Source organism: Arachis duranensis, chromosome 3, assembly GCF_000817695.3.
Source record: "Arachis duranensis cultivar V14167 chromosome 3, aradu.V14167.gnm2.J7QH, whole genome shotgun sequence".
NCBI lineage: Eukaryota > Viridiplantae > Streptophyta > Magnoliopsida > Fabales > Fabaceae > Arachis > Arachis duranensis.
In genome coordinates this window covers 133,856,767-133,883,984 of record NC_029774.3, presented here as the reverse complement: position 1 = coordinate 133,883,984, position 27,218 = coordinate 133,856,767, and the positions used below count along the sequence as shown (strand labels likewise).

General features: G+C 34.5%; 5 protein-coding genes across 5 annotated transcripts; 2 read left to right on the top strand and 3 right to left on the bottom strand.

The window, feature by feature from the left end:
* Window positions 1-3,395, top strand: LOC107482301 (uncharacterized; the record flags this gene model as incomplete). Its single annotated transcript, XM_016102748.3, is given in 3 exon segments — window positions 1-104; window positions 1,239-2,513; window positions 2,972-3,395. Coding segments are annotated over 2 exon segments (1,317 nt in total). The 3' UTR covers window positions 3,087-3,395.
* Window positions 3,396-3,785: 390 nt separating this feature from the next.
* LOC107482302 (protein RALF-like 32) lies at window positions 3,786-4,249 on the bottom strand. Its single transcript, XM_016102749.3, has one exon. The coding sequence runs from the start codon at window positions 4,217-4,219 to the stop codon at window positions 3,881-3,883; it is 339 nt and encodes a 112-aa protein (XP_015958235.1). The 5' UTR covers window positions 4,220-4,249; the 3' UTR covers window positions 3,786-3,880.
* A 1,699-nt stretch (window positions 4,250-5,948) lies between these two features.
* On the bottom strand, window positions 5,949-8,566 carry LOC107482300 (selenium-binding protein 3). The gene is made up of 7 exons (XM_016102747.3): window positions 8,250-8,566; window positions 7,893-8,088; window positions 7,585-7,812; window positions 7,230-7,461; window positions 7,003-7,110; window positions 6,587-6,859; window positions 5,949-6,409 (listed from the first exon to the last, which is right to left on the bottom strand). The coding sequence occupies exons 1-7, from the start codon at window positions 8,413-8,415 to the stop codon at window positions 6,128-6,130; spliced, it is 1,485 nt and encodes a 494-aa protein (XP_015958233.1). The 5' UTR covers window positions 8,416-8,566; the 3' UTR covers window positions 5,949-6,127.
* Window positions 8,567-10,503: 1,937 nt separating this feature from the next.
* Window positions 10,504-17,428, top strand: LOC107482303 (bifunctional aspartokinase/homoserine dehydrogenase 1, chloroplastic). Its single transcript, XM_016102750.3, has 18 exons — window positions 10,504-10,806; window positions 11,315-11,379; window positions 11,465-11,839; window positions 12,628-12,716; window positions 12,808-13,111; window positions 13,295-13,347; window positions 13,429-13,643; window positions 13,782-13,869; window positions 13,952-14,065; window positions 14,307-14,405; window positions 14,510-14,704; window positions 14,887-14,969; window positions 15,070-15,295; window positions 15,716-15,861; window positions 16,071-16,206; window positions 16,524-16,607; window positions 16,699-16,791; window positions 16,894-17,428. Exons 1-18 carry the CDS (start codon window positions 10,655-10,657, stop codon window positions 17,137-17,139), a joined length of 2,763 nt encoding a protein of 920 aa, XP_015958236.1. The 5' UTR covers window positions 10,504-10,654; the 3' UTR covers window positions 17,140-17,428.
* A 368-nt stretch (window positions 17,429-17,796) lies between these two features.
* LOC107482304 (subtilisin-like protease SBT3.9) lies at window positions 17,797-21,984 on the bottom strand. Its single transcript, XM_016102751.3, has 10 exons — window positions 21,636-21,984; window positions 21,455-21,546; window positions 21,242-21,339; window positions 21,002-21,157; window positions 20,242-20,912; window positions 20,065-20,156; window positions 19,743-19,985; window positions 19,537-19,651; window positions 18,755-18,947; window positions 17,797-18,653 (listed from the first exon to the last, which is right to left on the bottom strand). The coding sequence occupies exons 1-10, from the start codon at window positions 21,759-21,761 to the stop codon at window positions 18,094-18,096; spliced, it is 2,346 nt and encodes a 781-aa protein (XP_015958237.1). The 5' UTR covers window positions 21,762-21,984; the 3' UTR covers window positions 17,797-18,093.
* Between the last annotated feature and the right edge of the window lie 5,234 nt (window positions 21,985-27,218).

Below are 27,218 nucleotides of genomic sequence, written 5' to 3'. Positions count from 1 at the left end.
TCCTTCCCTGTGCGCCTCGTCGCCGGCGGCAGAAGCAACTCGTGGGGTTGTCTCTTGCTTCATCGCCTTCCGTGGGGTGGTCGCCCACTCGCCGTCGACCGTTGGTGAGTCCCCGCATCATCGCTTCCCCTGTTCTCTCTTTTCCAGATTTTCCTTCTCCCTATATTTTTCTATGTTGCTGAATTGCTAATCAATAAATTTGCCTTGTTGCTGATCTAAATATTGCTGTAAATCGTAACTGAACTAGGATTTGTTAAATTTGTTATTGAATTTGTTGCTGAATTTGTTGTAAGTTGAATTTGTGTCTGAAAATATCACTGAGCTAATTTTTTTTTATGCAAATCATCACTGAGTTGAATTTGTTGCTGATTATCATCACCGAATCATGCAAATCATCACTTAGTTGAATTTGTTGCTGATTATCATCACCGAATCATGAATCTTTTACTGTTTTGCTGAAACAATCACTTAGCCAAATTTTTGTTGTTGCTGTAAATAATCTTTGGAGTTAAATTTTTTGTTGCTCAAAATGATGATAGTTGAACAGCGTGTAATTCATCACTGCACCTTGATTTTGTTGCTAAAAGTTGAATTTGTTGTTGAAAATATCATTGAACTAATTTTTTTTGTTGCTGAAAATCATCACTTTGTTGAATTTGTTACTGATTATCATAACTGGAACTTGAATCCGTTGTTGTCTTGTTGAAATTATCACTTAGCTAAATCTATAAATTATCTTTTTAGCTAAATCTTTTGTTGCTGAAAATTATCATAGTTGAATTTGTTGTTGAAAATGAGGTTTATGCTCTCTACAACTCAGAATAAAATTGTTCAGTGAAATTGTTGTTCACATGCTCTCTGTTTGTTTTTTTCTGTTAGAATTTTAAAAATGTCTTTATCACAATTCAGTTGCTATTATGAAATATGAATTATTCTTGGTATTGATTTGTGAAAAATACACAAATGTATAGATGCAAATCAAAATGAAGGAAATGTTGGTCAAGCTTCAAATTTGTCCGTTGAAGATATAGATGTCGACTATGAGATCACCCTTTGAATTTGATTTATTGAATCCTCTTCCCGCTCTATCTCCCCTTGTTACGCTTTAGGGTTTGGCATATCGAGATTTATAATAAAGTTTTCCCTTTTACGTTTTCTTACATCTGAAATTGCTTCTTGCTCTCTAGATGTTATGCTTATTCTTGTCTCTGTGTGTGTGTACTTGTTTTGCATAATAGGGGGTTTTAGAAGGAAGTTAAGCAAAAACCACTTTTGTTTTTGGGTCTTGTGGTGTTAAACTTTGGAAGAACAATGTCGGTGACAGCGGGTGTTAGTGATACAGTTATAGCCATAAGGGATAAGCTTAGAGGTAAAATTGGCCAAACTAAAGTTAAGCGTTATTGGCCTGGTAAAATTCCTGAATGGGCTGATGATGAGAATGAAGATGTTGCCGCCGATATTAGGCCCACCAGGGAAGCTGCTTTGGAGAAAGCTTTTCCTCGACACGAAGATGATAAGGGTATTGTTAAGGGCGATGATCGTAGGCTTCGTCGTTTGGCTCAGAGTCGAATTGATAACCGCGAGGAAGTCAGGGCTGATCATCGGCGAATTCGGCAAGCTGAAATTATTTCTACCATTGAAGAGGAGACTAGGATACAGGAAGGGTTGGAGTTAGAAGAAGAAGATGTGGAAGCCTTGCAGGAAAAGAGGAGTAGACTTAGAGAGAGGATGCTTCAGTTGCAAAGAGAGCAGGAAGAAGCACTGCCTCAAGAGGAGGAGGAGGAGGAAGAAGAAGAAGAGGAGGAGGAAGAAGAGTCTGAGTATGAGACTGACTCTGAGGAGGAATATACTGGAGTAGCTATGGTGAAGCCTGTGTTTGTTCCCAAGTCAGAGAGAGATACAATTGCTGAGCGTGAGCGTCTTGAAGAAGAAGAACGGGTCGCTGAAGAAGCTAGGAAAAGGAAAATGGAAGAAAGGAGGATTGAGACAAAGCAGCTTATTGTTGAGGAGATCCGGAAGGATGAAGAAATCCAGAAAAATTTGGAGATGGAGGCTAACATTGCTGATGTGGATACTGACGATGAAATTAATGAGGCAGAGGAATACGAGGCTTGGAAAGTTAGGGAGATTGGCAGGATCAAGAGGGATAGGGAGGATCGGGAAGCGATGTTGAAGGAAAAGGAGGAGATTGAGAGGGTAAGAAACATGACAGAGGAAGAGAGGAGAGAATGGGAGAGGAAGAATCCAAAACCCGTACGAGCATCAAAGCAGAAGTGGAAATTTATGCAGAAATACTATCACAAGGGTGCTTTCTTCCAGTCTAATCCTGATGATCGATCTGCCACTAGTGCGAGTGATAATATTTATACTCGTGATTTCTCTGCCCCGACTGGGGAAGATAAAATGGACAAGACAATATTACCCAAGGTTATGCAAGTCAAGCACTTTGGTCGTAGTGGAAGAACTAAATGGACTCATCTTGTCAATGAGGACACCACTGATTGGAACAATCCGTAAGTCAACTTTCCCATTTCTATATATTTGAAGAATAGCATCAGATTATATGTTCTTTTATTTTTATTGTATTCTGTTAGCATTTCCACATTAACTTCTGAAATTCATGTGCAATGATACTACTGGTTTACTTTCCCAAATGCTCATTCATGAGTTCTTCTCTCTTAATGATCTCTTGTTATAAAAGTGCTGCTTGTTGGCCTGTGTAGAATCCCTTGTTCTAATCCTGTTTTAAAGCACTGACAAGGATCTGTATCCCAATGAAATATAGGATTTGTATGAACAAAATGTTTTAATGATGCATATAGTCATTTCTTGCCTCTTGTAATTGAGAACCTCCAAAAATGGTTATGTATTTACTTAAGTATGAAAGGGGAGAAGTTTATAGTATATATTTGTAGACTACTTTTGTAATAGTGTGTTCTAATGCTCTTCCTATTGTTGAATTGTAATACAGGTGGACTTACAATGATCCACTGCGTGCAAAGTACAACGACAAAATGGCAGCCATGAACGCTCCAATAGCAAAACCTAAAGGAAGCAAGAAGTTGAAGGATTGGGAGTCTCGTTGAGTTTGAAATTTCAGAATCATTTGCTCTTGTCCTTGCAATTATTTGACTTAACAATGTAGAAATAACAGATTAGATACCCCTTATGGCATAGGCATGTACGATTTTGAATCTTCGTGGATGGGTAGTTCATGCAGATTTTGATTGGATTATATGACCAGTTATGTTGTTCTTACAAGGTTAATTAATCAAAGCTTTAGAAGCTGCTTTAGCCTTTTTCCGGAAATCAGCAACTGCTTTCTTAACCTCTCTCAGGTGCTGATACACGGTGCTGTTGCTGTATTTCTGAAAGCAGCTTTCATTATCTTTAAATTGTGCTCAGCTTCTCTTTACCTTGTTTTTATTCTTTTGATGTGTGAGACAAAATTTTGTTTTAGCATTAATCTTTAAATATTAACAAGTCAAATTAAGTAATGAACAGGGAAGGTGTTCGACACAGAGGAAAGTCTATATTTACGAAGTGCTATATATTCTTTTTTCACAGAAGATTAGTGCTATATTTAAGATTACCTTATTATGTAGATTTTAGACATTAAATAGCGCGAAACACAAATCGAATAACATGTAATTTTTTCCTTTCTGTGGTATGAATCATCTAAACAGAATTTAGCAAATTATAAGATCCTTCATCTTTTCCGGAAGAACAGGGTTATGGATCATGTTATGTCGGAGAATCTGTTGAGATGGAGATTCTGGTGTCAGTTATTAGAAAATCTTGTGGGGAATTTTCATAGAATTTCAAAACTATAAAGTAGACAGCACAAAAACCATAGACATGGATCATTCAACAACAACATTTAAGAATCAGACCTACAACGATAATACTTAGAGCAACCCCTATTGTAAGGGTTTGAGGGTGGAGGAAGACACCCTCCTGTTTTACTATAAGCTTCGCCGCTGGCACCACCGTTGCAAACCGGCTTGTCCCTCGTAAGTGCTCCATTGGAGATGATTCTCCTCTGCTCGAGGATCCTACGGCTTATCTCGGATTCCATAAGCAGCTCGTCGTCTTGGTTGCACTCGGCTATGGATCCGTTACATGTGTGTGAATTACTTGTCCATGATGAAGCAGCGGCTGTGCTGCACAGCATAAGGCAGCAGAAGAACACAATTCTAATGCTGGATTTTGAGGCCATTCTAACTTTCTATGTTCTCTTTCACAAAGAAGCACTATATAGAGAATAATAATAATAATATATGAGAGCACCTTTTAGAAAAAAAAAAAGATGCAAGTGGGGACTGCATTAGTGATAAGTTGATGGAACGCACTTCACCAAACCTTTTGGACAATACGGTACTGATGAATTCTCTCTCTCTGTCTAGTTTTGATGATTTATTCACCCTTTGTAAATAATTGTTACTTAGTTTGTTATTTTAACTTTGTTATTCCATGACATTACATATATCCTAAGAAAGTATGCATATCCATAATGCAGTGTTAGGTAAATTGGAAGGGGATTATCATGACAAGAAGGAAAAGGAGAAAATAGATGCAAAGATGTGTTCTCATAATCATGAATTTCAACTCTTTTGGTACATTTTCCACCTTGATGCCCTACCTACAATGACTATAGTATAGTCTTTATTAGTCAAAGGATCTCAAAACACTGTTGCTGTGTTCTTTACGTCTCATTTGACTAAAATGGAGTGAGGGCATGACTTTACACACATTTTTTTTTTCACTAGCCATTAGTCTTTTGATCTTCGTCGACCATACGAGAAATTAACGGCTAATTACTAATTCCGTCGGAGTTCCCCTTTAATGGATAAAGAGACTGGTTACAAAATTGGAATTTTTGCAAAGGCAAGGATTCTATTCTTTATTTATTTGTTCATGTTAACAATTTAGATGGCATTGCTGGAACCATTTCTTTTCAATAATACATAACAGTTTGTTTCAACTTTCTAGTTGACATTGGGTTCACTGGGATTCACTCACTGAAATCTGATATGATAAGATCATCTTCCAATAATTAAGTCCAATTCAAGAGTAGCAGTAATTTATTTGGGATTCAGCAATAATTTAATTTTGCACAGATAAGATGATATAAACAAATGGGATTATGAAAGAGAGAACCATGGATTTGGTAAGCAATTGTTTATTTTGTGTGCATATGTACATATTAAAAAATTCCAATGGCTTATCTTTGAATATGTACATAGCAACTTTTTGTCTGTTGCTTAGTTTATGTTTATTTTTGTCGGTTCAATAGTTAATGAGTTGTTTTTACTTTTTATACGGTGGGATACAGCAGTTTGATGGTTGTTTTAATCCATAAAATCAATGCAACATGGACATATAGTCATATACCTACATAGATTTCTGTTGTATCTTCAAAGCATGGTATTTGACTCTCATATTCAGCAAACTTATTACTCACTTTGTAGTTTGTGCCTGCATATTATTTTGTGTTCACTTCACTCTTTTTCCCTTTCCTTTTAATTGTTTCCGCCATTTTTTGATACAATTTTTTATTCATCCAAAAATATTGACATAAGAATACACTCCAAAACAACAATAGTAAGTAAAAATGATGATTATGTGCTAACAAGAATGTGTTACAATTAGCAACCATATTTGCTTGTGATAATGATATGATACTAAAACTTCAATCTTCCACTTTGTCACACATTATTCTCCAATCTAGTAAAGGGACAAAACATAAAAAAACAAAATTGTAAGTAGAGACATATGATGAAGTGAGGTTACTAAGTTGGTGTGGGCAAGCAATTTTTGCTACATGGTGCTATATCTTTTTGGTGTTTAGTAATGCAACTTTCTGAATCACTAACTTTTCTTTTTTTCCCTCCTCCCATCATTCACATTCTATGGCATCCATGAGAAACATACAATTTTCAAAGCAATAGAAGAAACAGGACAACTCATCAATTCAATTGAGCAAAAGCTCCCAGTTTTGGAGGTAATATTAATTTGGATGACATAAATGTAACTAGTATGAAACCTTAAGCTACATGAAAGACACTTCTTTACCATTTAACTGTGAAAGATAACTTTATTACCAAGCAATCATAAAAATGTGCAATTAAATCCATATATCTGAAGTGCAGTCGCCACCGGGATATCTCATCTCATGGGCTAGGGAGGGACCATCAGGCTCAGCTCCAAAGTCAACAAAGAAGTTTGGGTTGATTTTCAGGCCACCATGCTCAGTATCCACATCAATCTGTAACATGTGTGATCCTTTCTGTAAAAGCTCAGGGTAAAACTGCTTATCCCATGCACTAAAGAGAGAGTTTGTAACATATAGCCGCTTCCCATCTAAACTCAGCTGAATCATCTGAGGTCCTCCTCTCAACTTGTTTCCCTGAAAGGCAAAATTTCGATCTTATCAGCCAGACAGCGCATTCAGTTACATGGATTAAACGATATTATTAGACTTGTTTCCAGAAAAAAGGTTCAGTAATAGACCTTAGACCATGGTATTCTAGCAGTCAATACTAAAGTGGACTATAATTTTGAAAAAATCAAATAGCACTAGTACCTGAACTTCTAGAACTTCAGATTGCCAAGTGTTACCATCTTCTGCTATTGCGACTATGGAACTTCCTTTCCAAAGTAGTCCCCCTACCCATACTTGGCCTTTGAGTACAGGATTTTTGGGGTCCTCAATGTTATACTGCCTTATATCACCATGAAGCCAGTTCACAAAGTACAGAAACCGGTCGTCGAGAGATATCAGAAAATCAGTTATAAGCCCAGGCATCTCTGGAAGAATCCAGTTTTGCACTTTCAATGGTTCCACTGATATTGCAACCTGAAAAGTTCAGCTTAGTATATAAGTATCATTGTTATTTTTATTTATTAATCAAACATGCCTCAACTGAAGCACAAAATCTAACCAGAAGATAATACTATAATAGATATAGATATCTATCCTTTTTTCTAGTTCTAGCATACCTCATGACTCCATGATCCATCATCAGTCTTGAAAAACCGCACCATGTTACTTGACAATGCACAACCAACAAACCCTGTGTCTTTAGAAGGATCATGCAGAAACCTTATCTGCATTTAGGATAGATTAGTTGTCAAAGACAACCAAATTTATAGTTAACCATGATTATATTATAAATGGAATGGTAGAAAGTAGAAACAAATCCTTAGATTTATGTAAACCAATCTACCTCCAAGGGTATAAGCCCTGACTGACCAAGGTCTAATGTTTGTCTCAATTCACCCTCAGGCCAGCTATATACATGTAGATGTCTGCCATAAAAGCCATCAGAGACATCCTGTAAGTTAAAACCTTTGGTGAACGCCGCAGGAGCGCCCCACGATGTGCTTATCATAGTCTTATGGCGAGGTTGGTACCAATAATCATACCCAAATAGAGGACTGTGCCCTGGTTTTTCCCACCTAGCAAATGTGAAGCAATGAACAAACCAATGTAACCAGAAAGAAACTAAGTCATAGTCAATTCATACAATTAGTTCATCATGCATTCTTGTATTTCTCAATTTAATATATGAATTCTGATACCTTCCTTTCACATTAAATTCTGAATCAAGAAGAAGAAATCCATTTCCTGAAGCATTTCCATCTTTATCTCCAAGGCATGAGATCATTATGTCTCCGGAAGCAAGGCAATGGGTTGTGTGTGGATATGCTAATCCAGTCTTACTTATGATATCTTCAGGCTCAACAACTTTGTGCATAGATGGAGACCTTGGATTTGTTTTTGTATCAAACACGTATATTCGACCGGATCTGAAATAAGCCAACAATTACTTCTTAACAAGGAAATTTCTTTTAGAAAAATTAAAGGAAATTTCAGTTTAGTCTCTTACACCAGTGAAGGTAAAATCAGATATCTTCGATCCGCGGAAGGATCACCGTGGCAAGAGCTGCATGAATTCCAGCCACTGTGGTGAAGTTCATCACCTAAATAAGGAACAGGTAACCTATGAATAACTTCTGAATAAGTTGGAGAGTTTGGATCCACATCCACTGTGGCCAGATAATCAGGCTTCTCCTTTCCAGTTCCTGTATTTCATTGAATCATCAACATCAATGAATAACAACACCTAATCAAACAAAACAAAACAACATTTTCTAGAAAGAAATTAAATTGCTATTCATAGTACTACTAAACAGATGTCACTTTCACAGTTTCACCTATTACCATATCATATAATTTATGGTACCTGAGTAGAGAGCAGTGACATAAAGAAGAGTCTCTTTGGGACCAGACATGGCATCAAGTGGAGTAGCATAGCCAGGCCCTGATTTGCAGCAGCCAAGGCCGTTGCTTTGATTCATCACCTTTTCTGCCACCTCACCATGCTTTAGCACTGCCACATCCGTTGCCATATCTCTCTCTTTCTCTCAAAGACTTTGCCTGAAGAAGAAGAAGGTGATGAACATAATAATAATGATGAAGTGTGTGTGAAATGGATGAGTACAAAGTTCATGTGCAGGTGTACGTCACTGATTTTCACGTGTGATGCATCAAAGTTGAAGACGAGTACGTGTTCAATACTTTAATCTATTATATAATTAAGTATATCCTTATATATAAAAATAATGAAGATAATATGCTTCAGTAGGTAGTATATTTTAATGTTGTGAGAAATTATACAAACATTATTTTAATTTTTAGCCATTTAGAAAGAAAAAAAGAAAAGCATATTTTAATGCTTGCAATGACACTTGTTATAAGTTATAACTCTTTGTCTTTGTCTGTTATGTGCTCTGATATAGAGAGTATTGCCTCTTTGGTCTCCAACTTAGGCTGCTACCATTGATATTCGTTTTAAACCAAAATTCTTGTTAAGAAAAGAAAAGGAAAGAGAGAGGGTGTTTCCCACAAGCTTCAATGCAGTTAGAACTGCAAAATACTCTTCACTCTTCAGTCTCATTGGGAATGTTTTTCTCTATTCAAAATTTTTATTTTATCTTTTATAAAAGAAATGATATTTTTAACAAATTATACGTTTCTAACTATTCTATTTCTGTTAAAATTAAACATGTTAACAACCTAATTTTTTTTTTATTAAAAGGGATTCTTTTAGTAGTTTATTTAGCTAGTGTCTTTAAATTTTTCTTAGTAAAAAAAAAAATATTTTTTTGTTTGGTTAAGAAATCACGAGAGAAAATCTTATAATAACTTAATAAGTGCACAATAATAACACGATTTAAAGATTTTTTTTTTAAAAAAAGTATCAATACATTCAGGACATTAAAAAATTTACAAATTTTATTTTACTACTTAAAAAAAAAAATTAGGACACTTTTAGCAAAATGCTGTGTTATTTTTAGAATTAAAGGATAAAATATATTTTTTGTCTTTGAAGTTGGATAAAAATTTTAAAATATTTTTAAATTTTATTTTATTTTAATTTTATTCTATAAATTTTTTATTTGTATTAAATATATTTTTGACAGCTAATTTTTTAAAAATATTAAGAATAATTCAATAATAATTTTATAAGAATAATTTTTAACACAACCAAATTAAATATAATTGTTATGTATTATTATTTGATTAAAATTTTTTTAAAGATTTAGCTATTAAAAATATATTTAATATAAATAAAAAATTTTTAGTACAAAATTAAAATAAAATAAAATTTAAAGATATTTTTAAAATTTTTATCACATTTTTTAGGAAGAAAGAATACACTTTACCAAAACAAACATAGTTCAAAGGATGAAACTTGAAACAGAACCGAAAGCACTACGGAACTCATCCCACAATAAACTATTGTTGATAGAGATTGTATTCAATCTGGTTCCTGAATTTGCATGCAAGTCACAATTTATCTTTAAAATTTTAATTGTCTTTATTTAGTCATTAAACTTTGTGAACATAATTCATGTTAGTTTTTGAAATAATTTTTAACGTACAAACATTAACAAAACACTGTTGTGAATAGATAGATGCTACACTAAATTTTGTAAAATGATATCGTTTTAATTTTGACATTTAAATAACCCAAAACAATATTATAAATGGTGTTTATTAAAATTTTACCTAACAAAATAAGTGATATGATAACATTTTTAAGCTATTTAAATGTCAAAACTAAAACTGTATCATTTTATAAGTTTTAATGTGACATTTGATAGTCTATAACAGCGCTTTATTAACGTTTTTATATTAAAAATTGTCTCGGAAACTAATATGAGACATGTTTATAAATTTTGGAGACTAAATAGAAACAATTAAAACCTTAGAAAATAAATTAAGACTCACGTAAGTTTAGGGATCACATTGAGCATTAACTCATTATTGATATTTATGAGATAGACTAGCTTTATTAATTAAAAATTTACATAATCTATGACTACTAAAGTACTGGCTACTACACAGCCATTTGTTTGGACTTTGGGCTCACGGGTTCAGGGTCCCCTCACTCACTCACTCACTCACTCACCCAGTAATCACTAATCACTAATCACTAATCAGTGATTAGTATCCCCTGTTTCAGTTACTCAGCACTAACATTTTCCCTTTACCAACCTCAAAAGCCGCATAACCAAACACCGTCTTATTCTCTCTCTTTCTCTCTGTTTTTGTGTGTGAGGTGCAGCTGCTGCAGCCATAACCATGGCGTCCCTCTCTGCTGCGATCTCTCGCTCCTCCTCCTCCCCCTGCTTCCCCCCTCTCAATCCCAACACCGCTTCACTCTCACACCACCGCAACATCTTCCACTCTCAATGCCGCGCTTTCCCCCTCTCCCGCCCCTCCCTTTTCCTTCGGTACGTTCTCTTCAATGTATTAGGTTTCTTCATCTTCTGCGCTACGCTTGCATGACGCAAACCGGTTAACTGCTACTCTCTCTTTGCTTCCATTTAAGCTCTAGTGTTTCCTTACTATTTATTTATGTGTAGTAACTTCATAGCTGAACGCAGAATTTGATGGAATATTCTTTCGCTTGAAGAATCATGCACCCGTTCCTTTATTGTTATCGGCGATTCGCAGAATAATAAGTCTAAATAGCAAAACAAAAAACGAAAATCTGAATAATATGACCATAATAATATAAGATATATATCTGACCCATTATAAAGCTGCAAAAGAATCTTTTTTCTGCTGTCATATATTTACTATATTATTGTTTCATAAAATTTGTATGTTTCTTTATCCTTTTCAAAAGCCACACTCTTCTTTTACCTGTGTTTATTTTCTATTGAATGCATTCTTTTTTTCTTTTTAAGCTTTGCTACTTGTTGTTATTAATTCGTGAGAATATGGTTTCTATCTCAGAAAGGGTCTCACTTTACCACCGGGAAGAGAGTCACCAAGCACCAGGATATGCGCTTCAGTTGCAGGTTTTGACTGCAAGTTAATTTTATGCTGGAGTTTGTACTTGTAATTTTGAAGATGGTAAATGTAATGGCATTTTTTCCACCGCAGATGTTTCACTGAATTTATCTGTAGAGGAAAAACAGCTTCCCAAAGGAGACACTTGGTCTGTTCACAAGTTTGGTGGAACTTGTGTGGGAACCTCACAAAGAATAAAGAATGTTGCGGATATCATTATTAAGGATGATTCAGAAAGGAAATTGGTGGTTGTCTCTGCAATGTCAAAGGTTACAGACATGATGTATGACCTTATCAACAAGGCTCAATCACGAGATGAAAATTATGTAGCTGCACTGGATGTTGTTCTGGAGAAGCATACCCAAACTGCACATGATCTGCTTGATGGCGATCATCTTGCTAGTTTCTTGTCCCAGTTGCATCAAGACATCAATAACCTCAAGGCGATGCTTCGTGCAATATACATAGGTCATAGGCACATCTATTCACTCTCCACCTTTGATATTGTCTATGTTCTCTTTCTATCTTTTTCTATGGTAAAAAAGCTATTTGTTTTTGTTCATTTATTTATTTCGTTTTCTTGGTCAGGTATATTTGTTCCTTTTAGAGGTTTTCGTTTTTATCTAGATTTTATTTATCTGTTTCTTTTTCATAAGAGAAGAATTTTATTAAGATGAAAGAGAAAAAAAAAATGGAGAAAGAGAGGATAGGAGACCCACTTTACAAAAATCAAGAAAGAAATCATATTGGTCATATGATCTTCACCATCCATGTATTTTCATGTGTTCAGAATATCAAGTAATTTTCATAAGCTGTGAATTTATCCTGTTATCAGGCCCAACATAGATGCTAACGGAAAACTGCTGCTGAGCTATGAATTCTTTTTCAAATGGTTGATATTTTTTGGGTTGGTGACCATGATAGGGACATACAGGGGAAGATTAGGAGTAAAAATGGGAAAGTTGCATTTTCTGACCCAGTTTCTTTCCTTGGAACTCAATTTTGGTTTCCAACTGTATCAATTGCACAGCCTCTATGAGATGATATAATGGTGAAACAACAAAATGTTTTTTCATTTTTGGTTATTTTCATGAGCAAAGACGGGTCTTCTTGAGGTTGATTTTAAAAAGTTGTTTTATCAAAGCTATCTAAATTGAATCATTTATCATGAAGAATGTGTTCGTATTGTTCCTTATGTTGAATTCCATAGTTAAGAATTACACTGCAATCCTAACTTATAGTGTAATATCTTGCAGCTGGTCATGCAACGGAGTCCTTTACAGATTTTGTTGTGGGACATGGGGAACTATGGTCTGCTCAGATGTTGTCTTTAGTTATTAGAAAGGTTTGCTATTTTAATTATAAAGATTTGCTCTTTCTCACTTTCTATCTGAATTGAGCTTGTTACATCATGCTTCCCCTCTGGGACTGAGCAGAATGGGGTCGATTGCAAATGGATGGATACAAGGGAAGTCCTTATTGTAAATCCTACTAGCTCTAATCAAGTTGATCCTGACTATTCGTTATCTCAACAAGGACTTGAAAAGTGGTACTCACTGAATCCTGCTAAAGTAATCATTGCTACTGGATTCATTGCAAGTACACCCCAGAATATTCCTACTACACTGAAGAGAGATGGAAGTGACTTTTCCGCAGCAATTATGGGTGCTCTATTCAGGGCTCGGCAGGTCACAATATGGACAGATGTTGATGGTGTGTTTAGTGCAGATCCTAGAAAAGGTTTGTACTGCTCTTGCTTTCGCCAACAGTTGGACTTCCAAGTGGATCAAGAGAAATAGAGAATTATTGAATCTAGTAACTGCTGTAGTTTTGCATCTGACATATTGACTGTGATTTTATTTTATGCTTGACTATCTTTAACATGAAATTTTGATTCAGTGTAAACAATTACATTTTCTGCAGTTAGTGAGGCTGTGATTTTAAAGACATTGTCTTATCAAGAAGCATGGGAAATGGTGAGATGGAATTTATGAATGCTCAAAGCCCATTGACCCTTCAAAGTTTAATAGATTAACTATTGAATTGCCTGTCTGCAGTCTTATTTCGGTGCAAATGTTTTGCATCCCCGCACGATAATACCAGTGATGCGATATGGAATTCCCATTATAATAAGGAATATTTTCAATCTCTCTGCTCCCGGAACAAAGATCTGTCATCCCTCCGTTATTGAGGATGAAGATAAGCAGGACCTCCAAAATTTTGTCAAAGGCTTTGCAACCATAGACAACTTGGCACTTGTAAATGTGGAGGGGTGAGCCATGAATTTAGTCACGTTATACTATGAATTATTTTCTGCTCAGTTGTTTCAATTTAATTATATGATGTCCTATAACATATATTAATCATCAAAATCATAATTGCTATGTGTTTTTCTTTGTTGTTTTTGCAGAACGGGAATGGCTGGTGTTCCTGGTACAGCCAGTGCTATTTTTGGTGCTGTGAAAGATGTGGGAGCCAATGTTATTATGATATCTCAGGTGCATTTTTTATACTCAGTTTTTCTAGTGTATCCATCTGGCATATAAGAAATTGTGGTGATCATTAATAGTGTTTGTGTAGGCTAGTAGTGAGCATTCTGTTTGCTTTGCTGTTCCTGAGAAGGAAGTAAAAGCTGTTGCTGAGGCATTGCAGTCTAGATTTCGTCAAGCTTTGGATGCTGGACGTCTTTCTCAGGTGCTACATTCAGTTCATACAAGTTTTTGCTCAATTGAGCGATATCAGTGAAAAGGAAGCATATAACCTTTCTTTTCTTATTTTTTGCTCCTTTTTTTTATTTTTTTATAATTATCACAATGTAAAAACTAATAGCTGAATAATTACTTTTGAGTTAGTATGTGTCGCTGAATGATGTTGAAGGTTTTATCTTTTTATTTTGTTACCTTAATTACATTCTAAATCACGTAGCACCTCTCAGGTTGCTGTTGTTCCAAATTGTAGCATTTTGGCTGCAGTTGGCCAGAAAATGGCAAGTACCCCTGGAGTTAGCGCTACCCTCTTCAATGCATTGGCTAAGGTTAGTAGTCTGGCAAGTTATTGCTTAGGATCGAAATTTTGGTTTATTTTATTATTTCTTTTATGTTTTAACTTGTTTTTGATCAAACTTGTAATGACCAACAGGCCAGTATAAATGTCCGTGCTATAGCTCAAGGTTGTTCTGAGTACAATATCACTGTTGTTATTAAGCGAGAGGATTGTATAAAGGCTTTACGGGCTGTCCATTCCAGATTTTATCTCTCAAGAACCACAATAGCAATGGGCATTATTGGACCAGGATTAATCGGGAGCACACTACTTGACCAACTAAGGGATCAGGTGCAGTTTCTGTAGATAACTTTTACTTGTGTGAATATATATTCTACTGTCATAGTAAACACAGTAATCCATGATACTGGGATATTTGGTACATTTTAATATGTCAATTTACCTGAAGGATTTTTAACCAGAAGACCTTTTAGAGTTTGTGGTGAATTTATGTTATAACTCTTTTAATGCAGGCCTCAGTTTTGAAAGAAGAATTCAACATTGATTTGCGTGTAATGGGCATAATTAGTTCAAAGTCAATGCTTCTTAGTGAGTCGTAAGTCAAATTGATCTGAACTGAATCTCTTTTTTGGATTTTTTTGAACTTGGCTCTCTGTCCTCGCTTAATTAAGTCATGCTGTAATTTCTATTTGCAGAGGCATTGACTTAGCTAGGTGGAGAGAACTTCGAGATGAGAAGGGAGAAGTGGCTAATTTGGATAAATTTGTTCACCACGTGCATGGAAATCATTTTATACCCAACACTGCGATAGTGGATTGCACATCTGATTCCATCATTGCAGGCCATTACAATGACTGGTTGCGCAAAGGAATACATGTAGTTACCCCCAATAAGAAGGCAAATTCAGGCCCGCTTGATCAGGTGATGTAATCCATATTGTTCATGTGATAGCAACCAGTTCATCCTTGCTATTACGTAGTGTTATCAGTAATGTCAGATTTCTAATTTTTCCATGCATTAATATAGGTTCATGGTTAAAGAAAATTAAAAATGAAGAACTAGACATTTAAGGAAAAGGAGAATTTCTTATTTTTATTATTTCATTTGGAAAAAGGGAGTGGGGAAAGAATTATTATATTATACATAGAGAGAGCCTTTACTCTTCTGCCTGTTGTTTACTTCTTGCGCTCTATCTGAAGGTTAATTTGCCTGTTCATAATCTTGAATCTGGTTCCCATCAATAAATTCCTGTTGCTAGTACATATGTTGCGTCTTTTGTTTGGTTACTATATATTACTACTAATTTTTGGGCATTCTAACACTTTCACTCTCAACATTCAGTATTTGAGTCTGAGAGCGCTGCAAAGGCAATCCTATACACACTACTTTTATGAAGCTACTGTTGGAGCTGGTCTTCCAATTATTAGCACTTTGCGCGGGCTCCTTGAAACTGGAGACAGAATATTGCAAATTGAAGGCATCTTCAGGTTTGCTTCACATATTATTTCTGTTTGTGCTCTTAATTTGCGATAATCTTCCAGATTTCCAGTTTCCTTGCCCACCCGAAACTTTTTCCCATTCATGAACTATAAATTTAAAGAACGTTGTTTCAATTATCATGCTTATTATGTTTATATGCATTTTTTGTTGATCTAGTCATTAACTATAAGGCATTGCCTTGCCCCTGGTTCTGCAGTGGAACTTTGAGTTATATCTTTAATAACTTCAAAGATGGCCGAGCTTTTAGTGAGGTAGTAGCTGAAGCAAAGGAAGCTGGTTATACTGAGCCAGATCCAAGGGATGATCTGTCTGGAACAGATGTCGCTAGAAAGGTACAACTTACTGTGATGAACATGCACACAAACTTTGTCAAAACAAACTCTTCTTTGTTTGAGATTTTTTATGACTTGGGATGTGCCTAAAAGTGAATGTATATAATTAATAACAAACATATAAGAAATTGGCTAGGGAAATAAATGTTATTTTCAGGTGGTAGGTATGTTGAATAATATCGTGATAGCTAATCGCAACATGTAGGCTAATCATGATGTTAGTTTTGCTTCATAATAGCATTCCTATGTCTTGTTTAATCCTCTTTTTTATTGTTGCCATTTAAAATCAACATGCTGAAGCCACCGTGGTTCTACAGGTAATCATTCTTGCAAGGGAATCTGGCTTAAAGCTAGAACTGTCAGATATTCCTGTTGAAAGCCTTGTGCCAGAACCTCTAAGAGTAAGAACCGTTTTCTGTTACATTATGCAGTTGTAGTTTTAGTCTGTGCTTAGCATTATATTAACGTCGATATTTTGATGACTTTGTGAAGGATTGTGCATCGGCTCAGGAGTTCATGCAACAGTTACCAAAATTTGATCAGTTGTTGTCAAAGAAACAAGAAGAAGCTGAAAATGCTGGGGAAGTGAGTAATTCTATGATTAGTTGCATTCTCTGCTTCATCCATGCATAACATGTTCAAAATATGATTAACGTCATATTAACTTGGTGGTTGTTATTGTTTAAGGTTTTGAGATACGTTGGTGTGGTGGATGTGACTAATAAAAAAGGAACGGTAGAACTGAGAAGATACAAGAAGGATCATCCATTTGCTCATTTGTCAGGTTCAGACAACATCATTGCATTCACAACAAGAAGGTATCAGAATCAGCCATTGATAGTTCGTGGGCCAGGAGCTGGAGCTCAAGTCACTGCTGGTGGAATATTCAGTGATATTTTACGCCTTGCCTCATACCTTGGTGCTCCATCATAGGCGTCAATTCTTCTCTACAAAGCATAAATTTTGTATCCAAGTCCCTATCCTCTCTATATCTGCTTGTTGTAGCACTAGTATCGTTGTAGTGCTGTATGCTAGCTTTGCTTTCTCTTTATTTTTATATATTCTGCTATATTTTCCAATAAATTTTTAAGTAATGAATGACTGAGTTTGATGAAGAAGTTGATTTGATGATCTTGAAATCCCTTGTCAGTTTGTTTAGCTCGCATTAAATAATGTGAATAGGGTTAATGAGTTGATTGGGAAATGTCTCTCCAGGATAAAATAGCTTCAGTACTAGCAGCAGAAAGTCTGCACTATTTTCTGTCTTTTTTCTCAGAAAATGAATGAGTATTTACTATTTCCCCTTTGAGTTTTCAACTATTAATTAAAACTGTCCAAAAAAAAAGAAAAAAAGAGAGAGGACACCGCTAATCTTGTTTTTTCATTTTTACCGTATTTAGAACAACTGAAAGTAAATGCTACACATTTATTTTAAACATTAAATCATGGTTAAAACGACTGCATAAATTTGGAGTTCTCTTAAACATAGCATCAATTTTTGATGTGCAACCCAAACTCAAAGTTGCTGATAAATTGAAGCAAAAAAAATAAAAAATAAAAAATAATAGTTATATATATTTATTCTGGGTTGATTACTCATACTAAACTTGATATTTTGTCTATAGGTTTAGATAAAATCTAAAAATCATACTAAAACTTTCATTGCTTAACAATCTTATTTGTATCTTAAAAAACCTCCATCAAACACTGGTCTCGCTTGTTTACTAATATAGCATACATTTGCTCTTTGGTGTGTGTCATCATCATCAGTTTCAAGCAACCATTTCCTTAAAGAATATGCTGTCATGCTGTGTTATTAAGACTCAAGCAAGAACTTCTGCAGTTAGTTGATCAGACTCATTTCAATAAATCCCTCTGTACATAAAATTATGATTCAAACTTTATGGTCCTCACAGCTAGTGGGGTCCTCACAGAATGCTTGCCATCTGTCCAAGTTAGGCTCCCAAATCTGTAATTACCATTATGAACCTTTTGAGTTGAATGAAGCATGACACTAAAGGAAAGTATTGTGGTGTCTGAGTTGAAACTCAGAATTTGAGGTTCAACTCTTACTTCTATGCCATATGGTTCCTTCACTATAGCTCTATAAACTGCAGTTATGTTTCCTACATTTGTCACTGTTCTTGTTACTTTTGCAGCCTTCTTCAAGTTTGGAACTGATATGGAAGGAAGGTTAAGGTTCAGTCCTTGGTATTTCTGTTTTTCACAACTTCTTGTGGTCTTGGTCACTTTTCTAATGGATGAACTACTATACCCCAGGGAACATAGGAACTGGATATAATCCTCAGTGATGATATCATATATAAGCCCTGGATCCATTGCTTTGATGGGGTTTACATGGCCGCCACCAATGTCGAACGGATCAGCTTCCTTAAGTGTGGAACCCTCTTCAGATACAAAGCTTCCATCATTTCCAATTTGAGATGCTGCAATTTTTTAAATCAAACAGCAACTTGTTACTTTGGATTTAAATTGTGTATGAGTTGATATGTAATTTAATATGTTTGATTTCCATGTGATTCTTCACCTGTTGTAACCATAGCTGATCTTATGGCTGCAGGAGACCATGTTGCGTTTTTGGATTTGATGAGAGCTGCTATTCCAGCCACATGAGGACATGACATTGAAGTTCCAGATAAGAATTGAAATGCATTATTCTTTGTGGTGCCTTTTGGTGTAAATGCCGCCAAAATGTCTACACCTGGTGCTGCTATGTCTGGCTACTTCCATGAATCATATCATCATAGTACAAGTTAATGATGAAACCATACAATTGAAAACAAGAAACAAATTAGTATTTTGTTTTAGTACTATAGACAGTGAAAGAGTCCAAAAGTAGTGTAATGGGAACAGAAAATAATATATAACCAAAAGACAGAAAGAAATGTATGTACAGAAAAAAATATATAACCAAAAGACAGAAAGAAATGTATGAGAATTCTGATGTACTTGGATAATGAGTGATTATTTCTAAATGGTTAATAATGGTGATTAAAGTGGAAAGTAATTAATATATGTACTATGTTGCACTAAATGAATGTCCCCTTCTAATTAATATATTTACCTTTTCCTACAATATACTTTTCCAATGGTGAAACTACAAAAGAAAGTGAATACCTAATAGCTTCCAATGATTGAACTTTAACTACATTCATTATTAGAATATCAACAACTGCTGAAAGTAATGACTCAATGATTATGCATTTGTTTTTAGAGAATATTTTATAGTAACAAAATATATTTTATTACTTTCTGTCTCTAAATTTCAAAGCTAAGTTGGCATGGTTGAATATGAAGTCCTGAATATACCTTTAGCACAGAAGGAGACATAGTGCTAGGTCCTCTTGATGAGAATGATGCAACTCTTGGAGAAGTCCATTTTCCAATAACAGTCTTTGGAAAACTTAGGCTTGCAGTTGGAAACCTTGGAAATAAGCTTGATATTAATTTTATGATTACTCAAAGGAACTTTCAGAAACCAATATTCTCAACTTCTGCATATTTCATTTCCTCACCTTGCTCTTCTAATATAGGATACTATCTGTGTCCCTACTTCATAATCTACCTTAACACATGGAAAGGATCCACATTGGTTGAGTCCATCTTCATGAGATTGTGCAAATATTATTCCAACTCCTCCAGCTTCCCTTACAGCAAGCGATGCAGAGATGATATCCTGTTCCTCGGATAGCGAAAAGCATAGCACAATTTTGCCTGCTGCCATTGTAGCATTCAGACTTCCAGACTGACAATCCTTACTTTCAAGAAACACATGAAATATTGATTAATAACCGAAAAAGAAGAAAGAAAACTACAAAGGAGGAAGAGAGCTCTCACGCTGTATCATCATCAGGATCTAAAGCTACACGTTCAGAGTATGTTAGTCCAACAAATCCATTGCTATGCTTTCCAGCATCCAAGGACTCCCCCTACATTATGTCAATCATTGCACTAAACTTCATATCATTCTTAACTAGATGTGTTTTTAATCATAAAATCTTGTAGCATATATACCCAGAGAGTGAGATTATTTCCAAGAATAATCGCAGCCGGAAAGGCCCTATCTATTGTGGTGGCTGCAACTGTGATAATCCATGGAGCAGTATTTGAAACTGTTAGAGAGTTGGGACCAGAATTCCCAGCTGAACATATAACTGTGATTCCCTTAGCAGTTGCATGAAAGGAACCAATTGCTATGGCGTCACGCTGATCAACATATGAGAACAAAGGAATGTTAAGGCCAAGAGAAACTGTTAAAATGTCTACTCCATCATGTATTGCCTTGTCAAAAGCCTTAAGGATATCTGCACCAGAACAACCTCCAACAGAAATGTCCCAGCATGCCTTGTATATAGCTAAGTGTGCAAGTGGAGCTCCTCCTCTGGCTATGCCAGAAGCAAGTCCTCTGTAGTTTGCATTTTCTACAAAGTACCCTGCTGCTGTGGAAGCTGTGTGAGTGCCATGGCCTATAGCATCTCGAGCCGAGAGATATTCGCTGCTTTCATTTCCAAGGATCAGCTTCTTAGCATGATGAGATATTCCTTTCAAGAACCATCTAGCACCTATTATCTTTTTGTTGCAGTTTTTGGAACTGAATTGCTCTCCCACTTCACAAACTCCTTTCCACCTTGATGGGATTTTCCCCATCGCTTCGTCGTTAAAACTCACAGATTCTGGCCAGATTCCTTCAAAGAGAAGTCACTGATTTTTTGTTACATTGCCATTTTTCAGTGCTTACTTAGCTATGTGTAAGAGGGGGAAAAGAAAGTACTACCTGTGTCAATGACACCTATTATGGTTCCTTCACCTAAGTTGATTCCATTGGAAACAGTGTTTGAAGATGAATGATGGATACCAAGGAAGTCCCAACTTCTTGTTGTGTGAAGTTTGTGTATTCGATTCGGAATGACAGAAACTACCCCGGGAAATTCTGTAACACATAGTATGAATGTAGCTTTTAAAATGTGCTTAAAGGGTTAAAAAACAAGAAGATTAATTGATTCAAGGATCATACTTGCTACTTCTTCTGCTTGAGATTTTGTTAACCTTGCAGCAAACCCTGAAAATCCATGCTTATAGCTGTAAAGAATTGAATTCTTTGCAGCTTCTTTGCTTCAGAACAGAAAGTGGACACTTGATATATTATTTTCTTGAATCTCAATACATTATTACAATACCAGCTCCATTTGAAAGTAACGGATATATGAAGAGTACTACAAAGGCATACCTTCCTAGAAGTGAAGATAATATTTTGTGGTGAACCTTTTTAGTAGTGTCTGGATTATCATATATCTTATCCCCCATGTATACAATATGCACCTGAAATCATTCATTTAATAATTGATGGTGCTTAAGTGTCTCATAATAATACTACTAAATATAATCATAGAAAGTTGAGTTACACTCACAGAGGTTGTGGTCTCAGCAAGTATCTGAGAGAGGAACAGAAAATCTTGCAGTAAAAGAATAGCTGAAATTACAAGCCATTGGTCCATTCTATTCCATCTCATGTTCCTTGCATTAGTAGTACTCATTATCCTAGTAGAGAGAGCTTCAAAGGCTTTTCAAATTCTTGTAACATACTAAATCTTTTAAAGGAAATTCTCTTATAAGGCTGCCTTATCAGTTATCAGCACCTATGATGTGCATCATTACTTTTTTGAAAACAAGAAAAAGTGGGGAATCATTTTCCTTTTGTCCATTGCACTTTTGAGTTTTATGCTCAGTCAGAGAAAAAAAGTACACATAAGTGTACCTTTACGACCAGAATGTATTTGAGGGGAATACATACTGGTATCACTAATATAATCATTTTCCTTTGGTGGGATCAAATGCAACATTTACCACAAAATCAAACCAAAAATCTCCTCCCTAATATCCATCGTAAAATTCGAACACATGACATTATTCTGATACCACTTGTTAGATCAAACGCTTATCATAAGCTATTATAGTAGTAGCAAAAGTACAATTTTATTAAGGATCATTCTAGCATAATTATATTACGGCGATTATGGGGGGGTTCGGCTATATTTTTACGTTGGTTGCCGAATACCTAACACAACCCTCCTCCTTTATCCGGGCTTGGGACCGGCTATGTACCGCAAGTGTAACATAGGCGGAGTTATATTACGGCGATTATAGTTTTTTAAAACATATTACTAAAATTAAAGTAACGTTTTTCCTTCTTAAATAATGCTTTTTAAAAAATGTTGTTTAAAAAAATGTGGCTTTAATTTTAATAACATTTACATAGTTACTATAGTCACCATAGCATAGTTTTATTAGAATCCATCTTTTATTAAAACTAAAGTGTAGATATGTGAGCGAGGAAAAAATATTAAAGGTAAAGTATATTTTTTGTCCCAAAATTTGTCAAAGATTTTAAAAATATTCTTAAGTTTTATTTTGTTTTAATTTTGTCCTTGAAGTTTTCGATTTATATCAAATATATCCCTAACAGCTAAATTTTCAAAAAATTTAGGACCAATCAAACAATAATGCATGACACTTAAGTCTGATTTGTTTATATTGAAAGTTGTTCTTGTGAAATTGTTGTTAAATTCGTCCTAAATTTTTTTGAAAAATTAGCTGCTAGGAATATATTTGATATAAATAAAAAACTTTTAGACAAAATTGAAACAAAATAAAATTTAGAGATATTTTTAAACTTTTAACAAACTTCAAGGACAAAAAAATATTTTACCCAATATTAAATTTAAAGATGTTTGGCAAATGTTTGCACTTTTCATTTTTTATATTAGGTTGATAATGTTATTTTTTAGGATTATGGCTCACTGGAATGTTAATCTCAAATATGATATCAGTTAATTTAAAATGCAAAATTTCGATTTCTGAGAGGTATAAAAACCAGACCCTCTCATTTTAGTTTCTTCTAACACCAAAAATTACAATATTAGAGTATATTACTCATCTCACTCCCATACAAGAAAAATAAGCGAGTGGATTATATGTGAAATTGAAGTGTAGCTATCAAATTGGTATGCAAGTGCGTAGCATAACATGCTGTACCAATGTACATCATCCCACGTTTGTGGCACTCTTTTTTATCTTTCTTTTTTTCTCTCATCTTTAAGTCCTGACTTTTTGCTTTTATTGTTATCATAAAGTGATAAGTGGGGCTGCATTATATTGTGCATGGCCTTTCCCAAAAGAAAAGCCAGTGTTGGTGCTGAGAAAATTCTTAGAGTAGCTATCGCTATCACCAACCACCAGAATTGAGGATGCGTAACGCTCAAGAGAGTGAACTGATAGTAAGCTACTAAAGCTACAATAAAAGATAGAAACTATAGCTAGAATTTTGCTCAAATTAGAAAATTCGAATCTTCTACATTTGTTTAAACTCACGAGTGAACTGGTAATTCAATCCGGTTAGTAATATATGGAGTTGGCTATTATAAATTACATTTGCCAACTTTTTTTTTAGGCCCACTTTCACTTTAGACTTTACCAATTTTTTTTCACCCATGTCATTTTCGCTTCGTTTGGTCCTTTTGGAATCTTTCATTCCAATAATGGAATACGTGATTCACAGCTGGACACGGTTTACTACATTCTCTTTGATTTGTTTCGTCTTTCTTAAATTCCGTTTTTATATTGTTGTTAACTACTAATAGAAACGCGCGAAAACTTTAGGCAGAGTAAGAAAATTAATTAAATTACATCTCCAATCAAACCCATTCTTCAATTCCATAGCAACATATAGTTATTTATTGGTGGTGGTGTTTATGTTAAAACTGATTTAAATTGAATTGCAAACACTTTTAGACGGAGCTAGATAAAGTATTAGAAGGATTAAAAAATATTTATACAATAAATTAAGACTAAAATAAAATTTTAAGAATGGTTAAATTAAAATTTACATATAATTTATATGTAAAAAATTAAAATTAGGAGGTCATTGCCCCTTTTCTTATCAGCCCCTACACTCCTACCTATTGTGTATCAAAAAGTGGGGTGTCACTGCCTTGTCGATGCAACAATTTCAGCATTATTATTTGTCAACTTTAATTAAGGTGATGAGCTTAATGTCCAACAATTGCAGCTCTTCTTACGCATGTTATGCCATCCTTCAATTAATTTTGGCTGCTCATGACTCATGACGTTGATATTGAGCATTGGCATGAAAAAATAAAAGTATTTATTAGATCATGTTTAGTATAAAGATACGATACAAATATAAAGATAAAAGACATGGGATAAAATACATTAATAAACCAAATACACCCTAATATTATATGAAAGTCTCAAACCAAATAATGTTATGTAGATGTCTTCGTTCTTAATTCTATATAAATTGAATTACATGTTGCACTAAATTTATGTGTAAATCAAATTCAATGAATTTGAATTAGTCATTATAATATTAAATCGAATCAATTTTATTCGAATTAGTAGGAAACAATTTAAATCGAAGTATATTGATTCGATTTACTAAAGAATGAAATACGAAGTTCATGATATTAGTCCATCCATAATAATTCGACATAAGTTGCTTCGAATTAGCGCATAGTATATATTGTGGCACCTAGTAATTCGAATGGAATAAATTCGAATTACCCCACCATAGTAATTCGAATGAAGCAAATTCAAATTATGAGTTGAACGTGCATAGTAGTAAATTAATGCATATTAATTCGAATTCACTTGTTTCGAATTACATTTTACAAACCAACCCCACCCAAAACGAAAAATTCAAGAAACTAAGGAGATTTATACTACAATATTCAAACTGCAATCATAAAAAACAACTCGAATCAAATCAATTGGTTGGATGGAGTCACCTATATTGCTGGTAGCGTACATGAAGAGGTTATTGAATGAAATTTAATTTATTTTGTTTAAGAAATAAATAAATGTTAGTGATCTTAAATCGCTTAGAACTTGATTATTAAAATTATTAGAATATTTAAATTTTAAATAATAGTTAGAGTATTGATTTAGGGGTAGTAGTGTGTTAGAACATTAAAACCACAAATATATGTTGGATGAAGGATAACTAATTATGTTAACCAGTAGTGATAACAGGTTTTATTAGAATTTGTAAGTTTTAATTGTTAGAAGTTTAAGGAGATTAGAAATTTTGTTGGAGATTAATTTAATTTAATTTAATTTAATTTAATTTAGGTTTCAAGTGTTGTATTAACTAGGCAGTAGAAGATTAGCAAAAATTTAATATGATTTAATTTATTTAGAAAATTGAACTGTAAGTCTTCATGCTTAAAACGGCATCCTCTTTATCTTGAAATTGTTGACTAACTTAAAACTCAGCTAGAACTCCTGTATCTTGTGTATTTCTGACCTCAAATCCAACAGGTACTCCCGGTAATCCTTGCTGTGTCACGGCATTCAAATCTAAAGTTGAAAAGTGTGAGGATACTGTTGAGTTCCTGAACTAGATGCTCCACCATCCCCAGCTGAAATATTTCTCGCTATGTCATCATCACTATTGTCAGCAATCGTGATGGGCTCTACATCATCATCATCATCATCTTGCAGGACACCCTCGAGACTATTCGGTGCTCCACCCTCTCTGGAGATTGAGACCATAACAAGAATGCCAACCATCGCATTTGCAAGCTCACCGAAGGGTCGAGTATCACCTATTTTTCTGTCACGGTTGCAGTTTAGATCGGTTGCGAAGGACGAAGATGCAACCAAAATTGCCCCAGGTGCAATAACAGGCACAGAAGATGAGGCACCATGTGGCATTGAACTAGAGTAGGCTGGTATTGCTGAAGATTGAGGATTCCAGTTCGAACCTCCTTAACTACAGACCACATCTACAAGTTTGGTCAGTAGTTCAGGAGTCCTCACCTCGGGAAACTAACAACGACAATGAAACAGAAGTTGCAGATCCTTATCACTGTATATGACGAAGGAATCGTACTTCACACCATCACGCAACATGAAAATCGAAATCTATAGAATAACTTCGCCACCTGTTTCATGCCATGCAGCCCCAATTTTTGGATTGTATTCTGAAACCCGTTGAAATTCGTTGAAAGTTTGAGAAAAACACTTGGCGAATTCTTATCGGTAAATTTTATTCCAAATCGCGGTTTTTTCTTAATCGACCCTCTATAGTGCACCAAAACAAAAAAAACTATCATTACTAGTCATTGTGAGTCCCACTATGATGAGGAATTCACGTTCAGCTTATATTTATATACGTTAGTATCAGAGTAAATCAAATTAATTCAACTCGATTTATATATATAGGTCACTGCATACTAAATCGAACTTAGTGGATTCGATTTACCACTAGCCACCATTGAGTATACATCGAATTTGTTACATTCAATTTAATAGGAACTTGTAAATCGAATTAAATTCCTTTGATTTAGTAGTTTACCAAATAATTCGAATCATATTGAGATTCGATTTAGTCCTACAGTTACTCATTCGAATTTAATAAATTCGATTTATGTTTAAATATAGTGAACCATACTAATTCGAATCATATTGATTCGATTTAGTTCTATCATAGGTAATTCGAATTTAATAAATTCGATTTATATAAAACTATGAAGGAAGATATGCACGTAACATTATTTATTTTAGGAAATTCATGTAATATTGATATGTGTTTAATTTATATAAATGTTTTACCCTTAATAATACATGTACGATTTTTTTTGTCACAACTTTAACAAGTAAAGAATAAAGATTCCAAAGTAATCGGTTATTATTCAATTTATTATGTAATAAATTAGCAATAACAACATCATTATACTTTGTTGAGTTTGAAAAACTAAATTAAAATCAACAAATTGATCCAAAAATTAGTGGCTAAACCTTGAAATTAAGAAAGAAAAGACAAGTCTATAAGCCAAACTTGATGAATTAAAAGGAAGAGAACCAAAGTGGTCCAAAACCTTCAAGAGCCCATACGGTAATCACAAAATCAAAGGGTCTCACTTTGCAAAGTTATCATTCTTGATAACTGGAACTTAAAATTTAATTTATTT

Coding starts and splice junctions, on each gene's coding strand:
- LOC107482300 (XM_016102747.3), bottom strand. CDS start 8,415: ATGGCAACGGATGTGGCAGTGCTAAAGCATGGTGAGGTGGCAGAAAAG. Junction 8,089..8,249: donor TGTCACTGCTCTCTACTCAG/GTACCATAAATT, acceptor AATGAAATACAG/GAACTGGAAAGGAGAAGCCT. Junction 7,111..7,229: donor CAGGGCTTATACCCTTGGAG/GTAGATTGGTTT, acceptor TCCTAAATGCAG/ATAAGGTTTCTGCATGATCC.
- LOC107482302 (XM_016102749.3), bottom strand. CDS start 4,219: ATGGCCTCAAAATCCAGCATTAGAATTGTGTTCTTCTGCTGCCTTATG.
- LOC107482303 (XM_016102750.3), top strand. CDS start 10,655: ATGGCGTCCCTCTCTGCTGCGATCTCTCGCTCCTCCTCCTCCCCCTGC. Junction 10,807..11,314: donor CGCCCCTCCCTTTTCCTTCG/GTACGTTCTCTT, acceptor TTTCTATCTCAG/AAAGGGTCTCACTTTACCAC. Junction 11,380..11,464: donor GATATGCGCTTCAGTTGCAG/GTTTTGACTGCA, acceptor TTTCCACCGCAG/ATGTTTCACTGAATTTATCT.
- LOC107482304 (XM_016102751.3), bottom strand. CDS start 21,761: ATGAGTACTACTAATGCAAGGAACATGAGATGGAATAGAATGGACCAA. Junction 21,158..21,241: donor TCAAGCAGAAGAAGTAGCAA/GTATGATCCTTG, acceptor TATGTGTTACAG/AATTTCCCGGGGTAGTTTCT. Junction 20,157..20,241: donor GAAATAATCTCACTCTCTGG/GTATATATGCTA, acceptor GACATAATGTAG/GGGGAGTCCTTGGATGCTGG.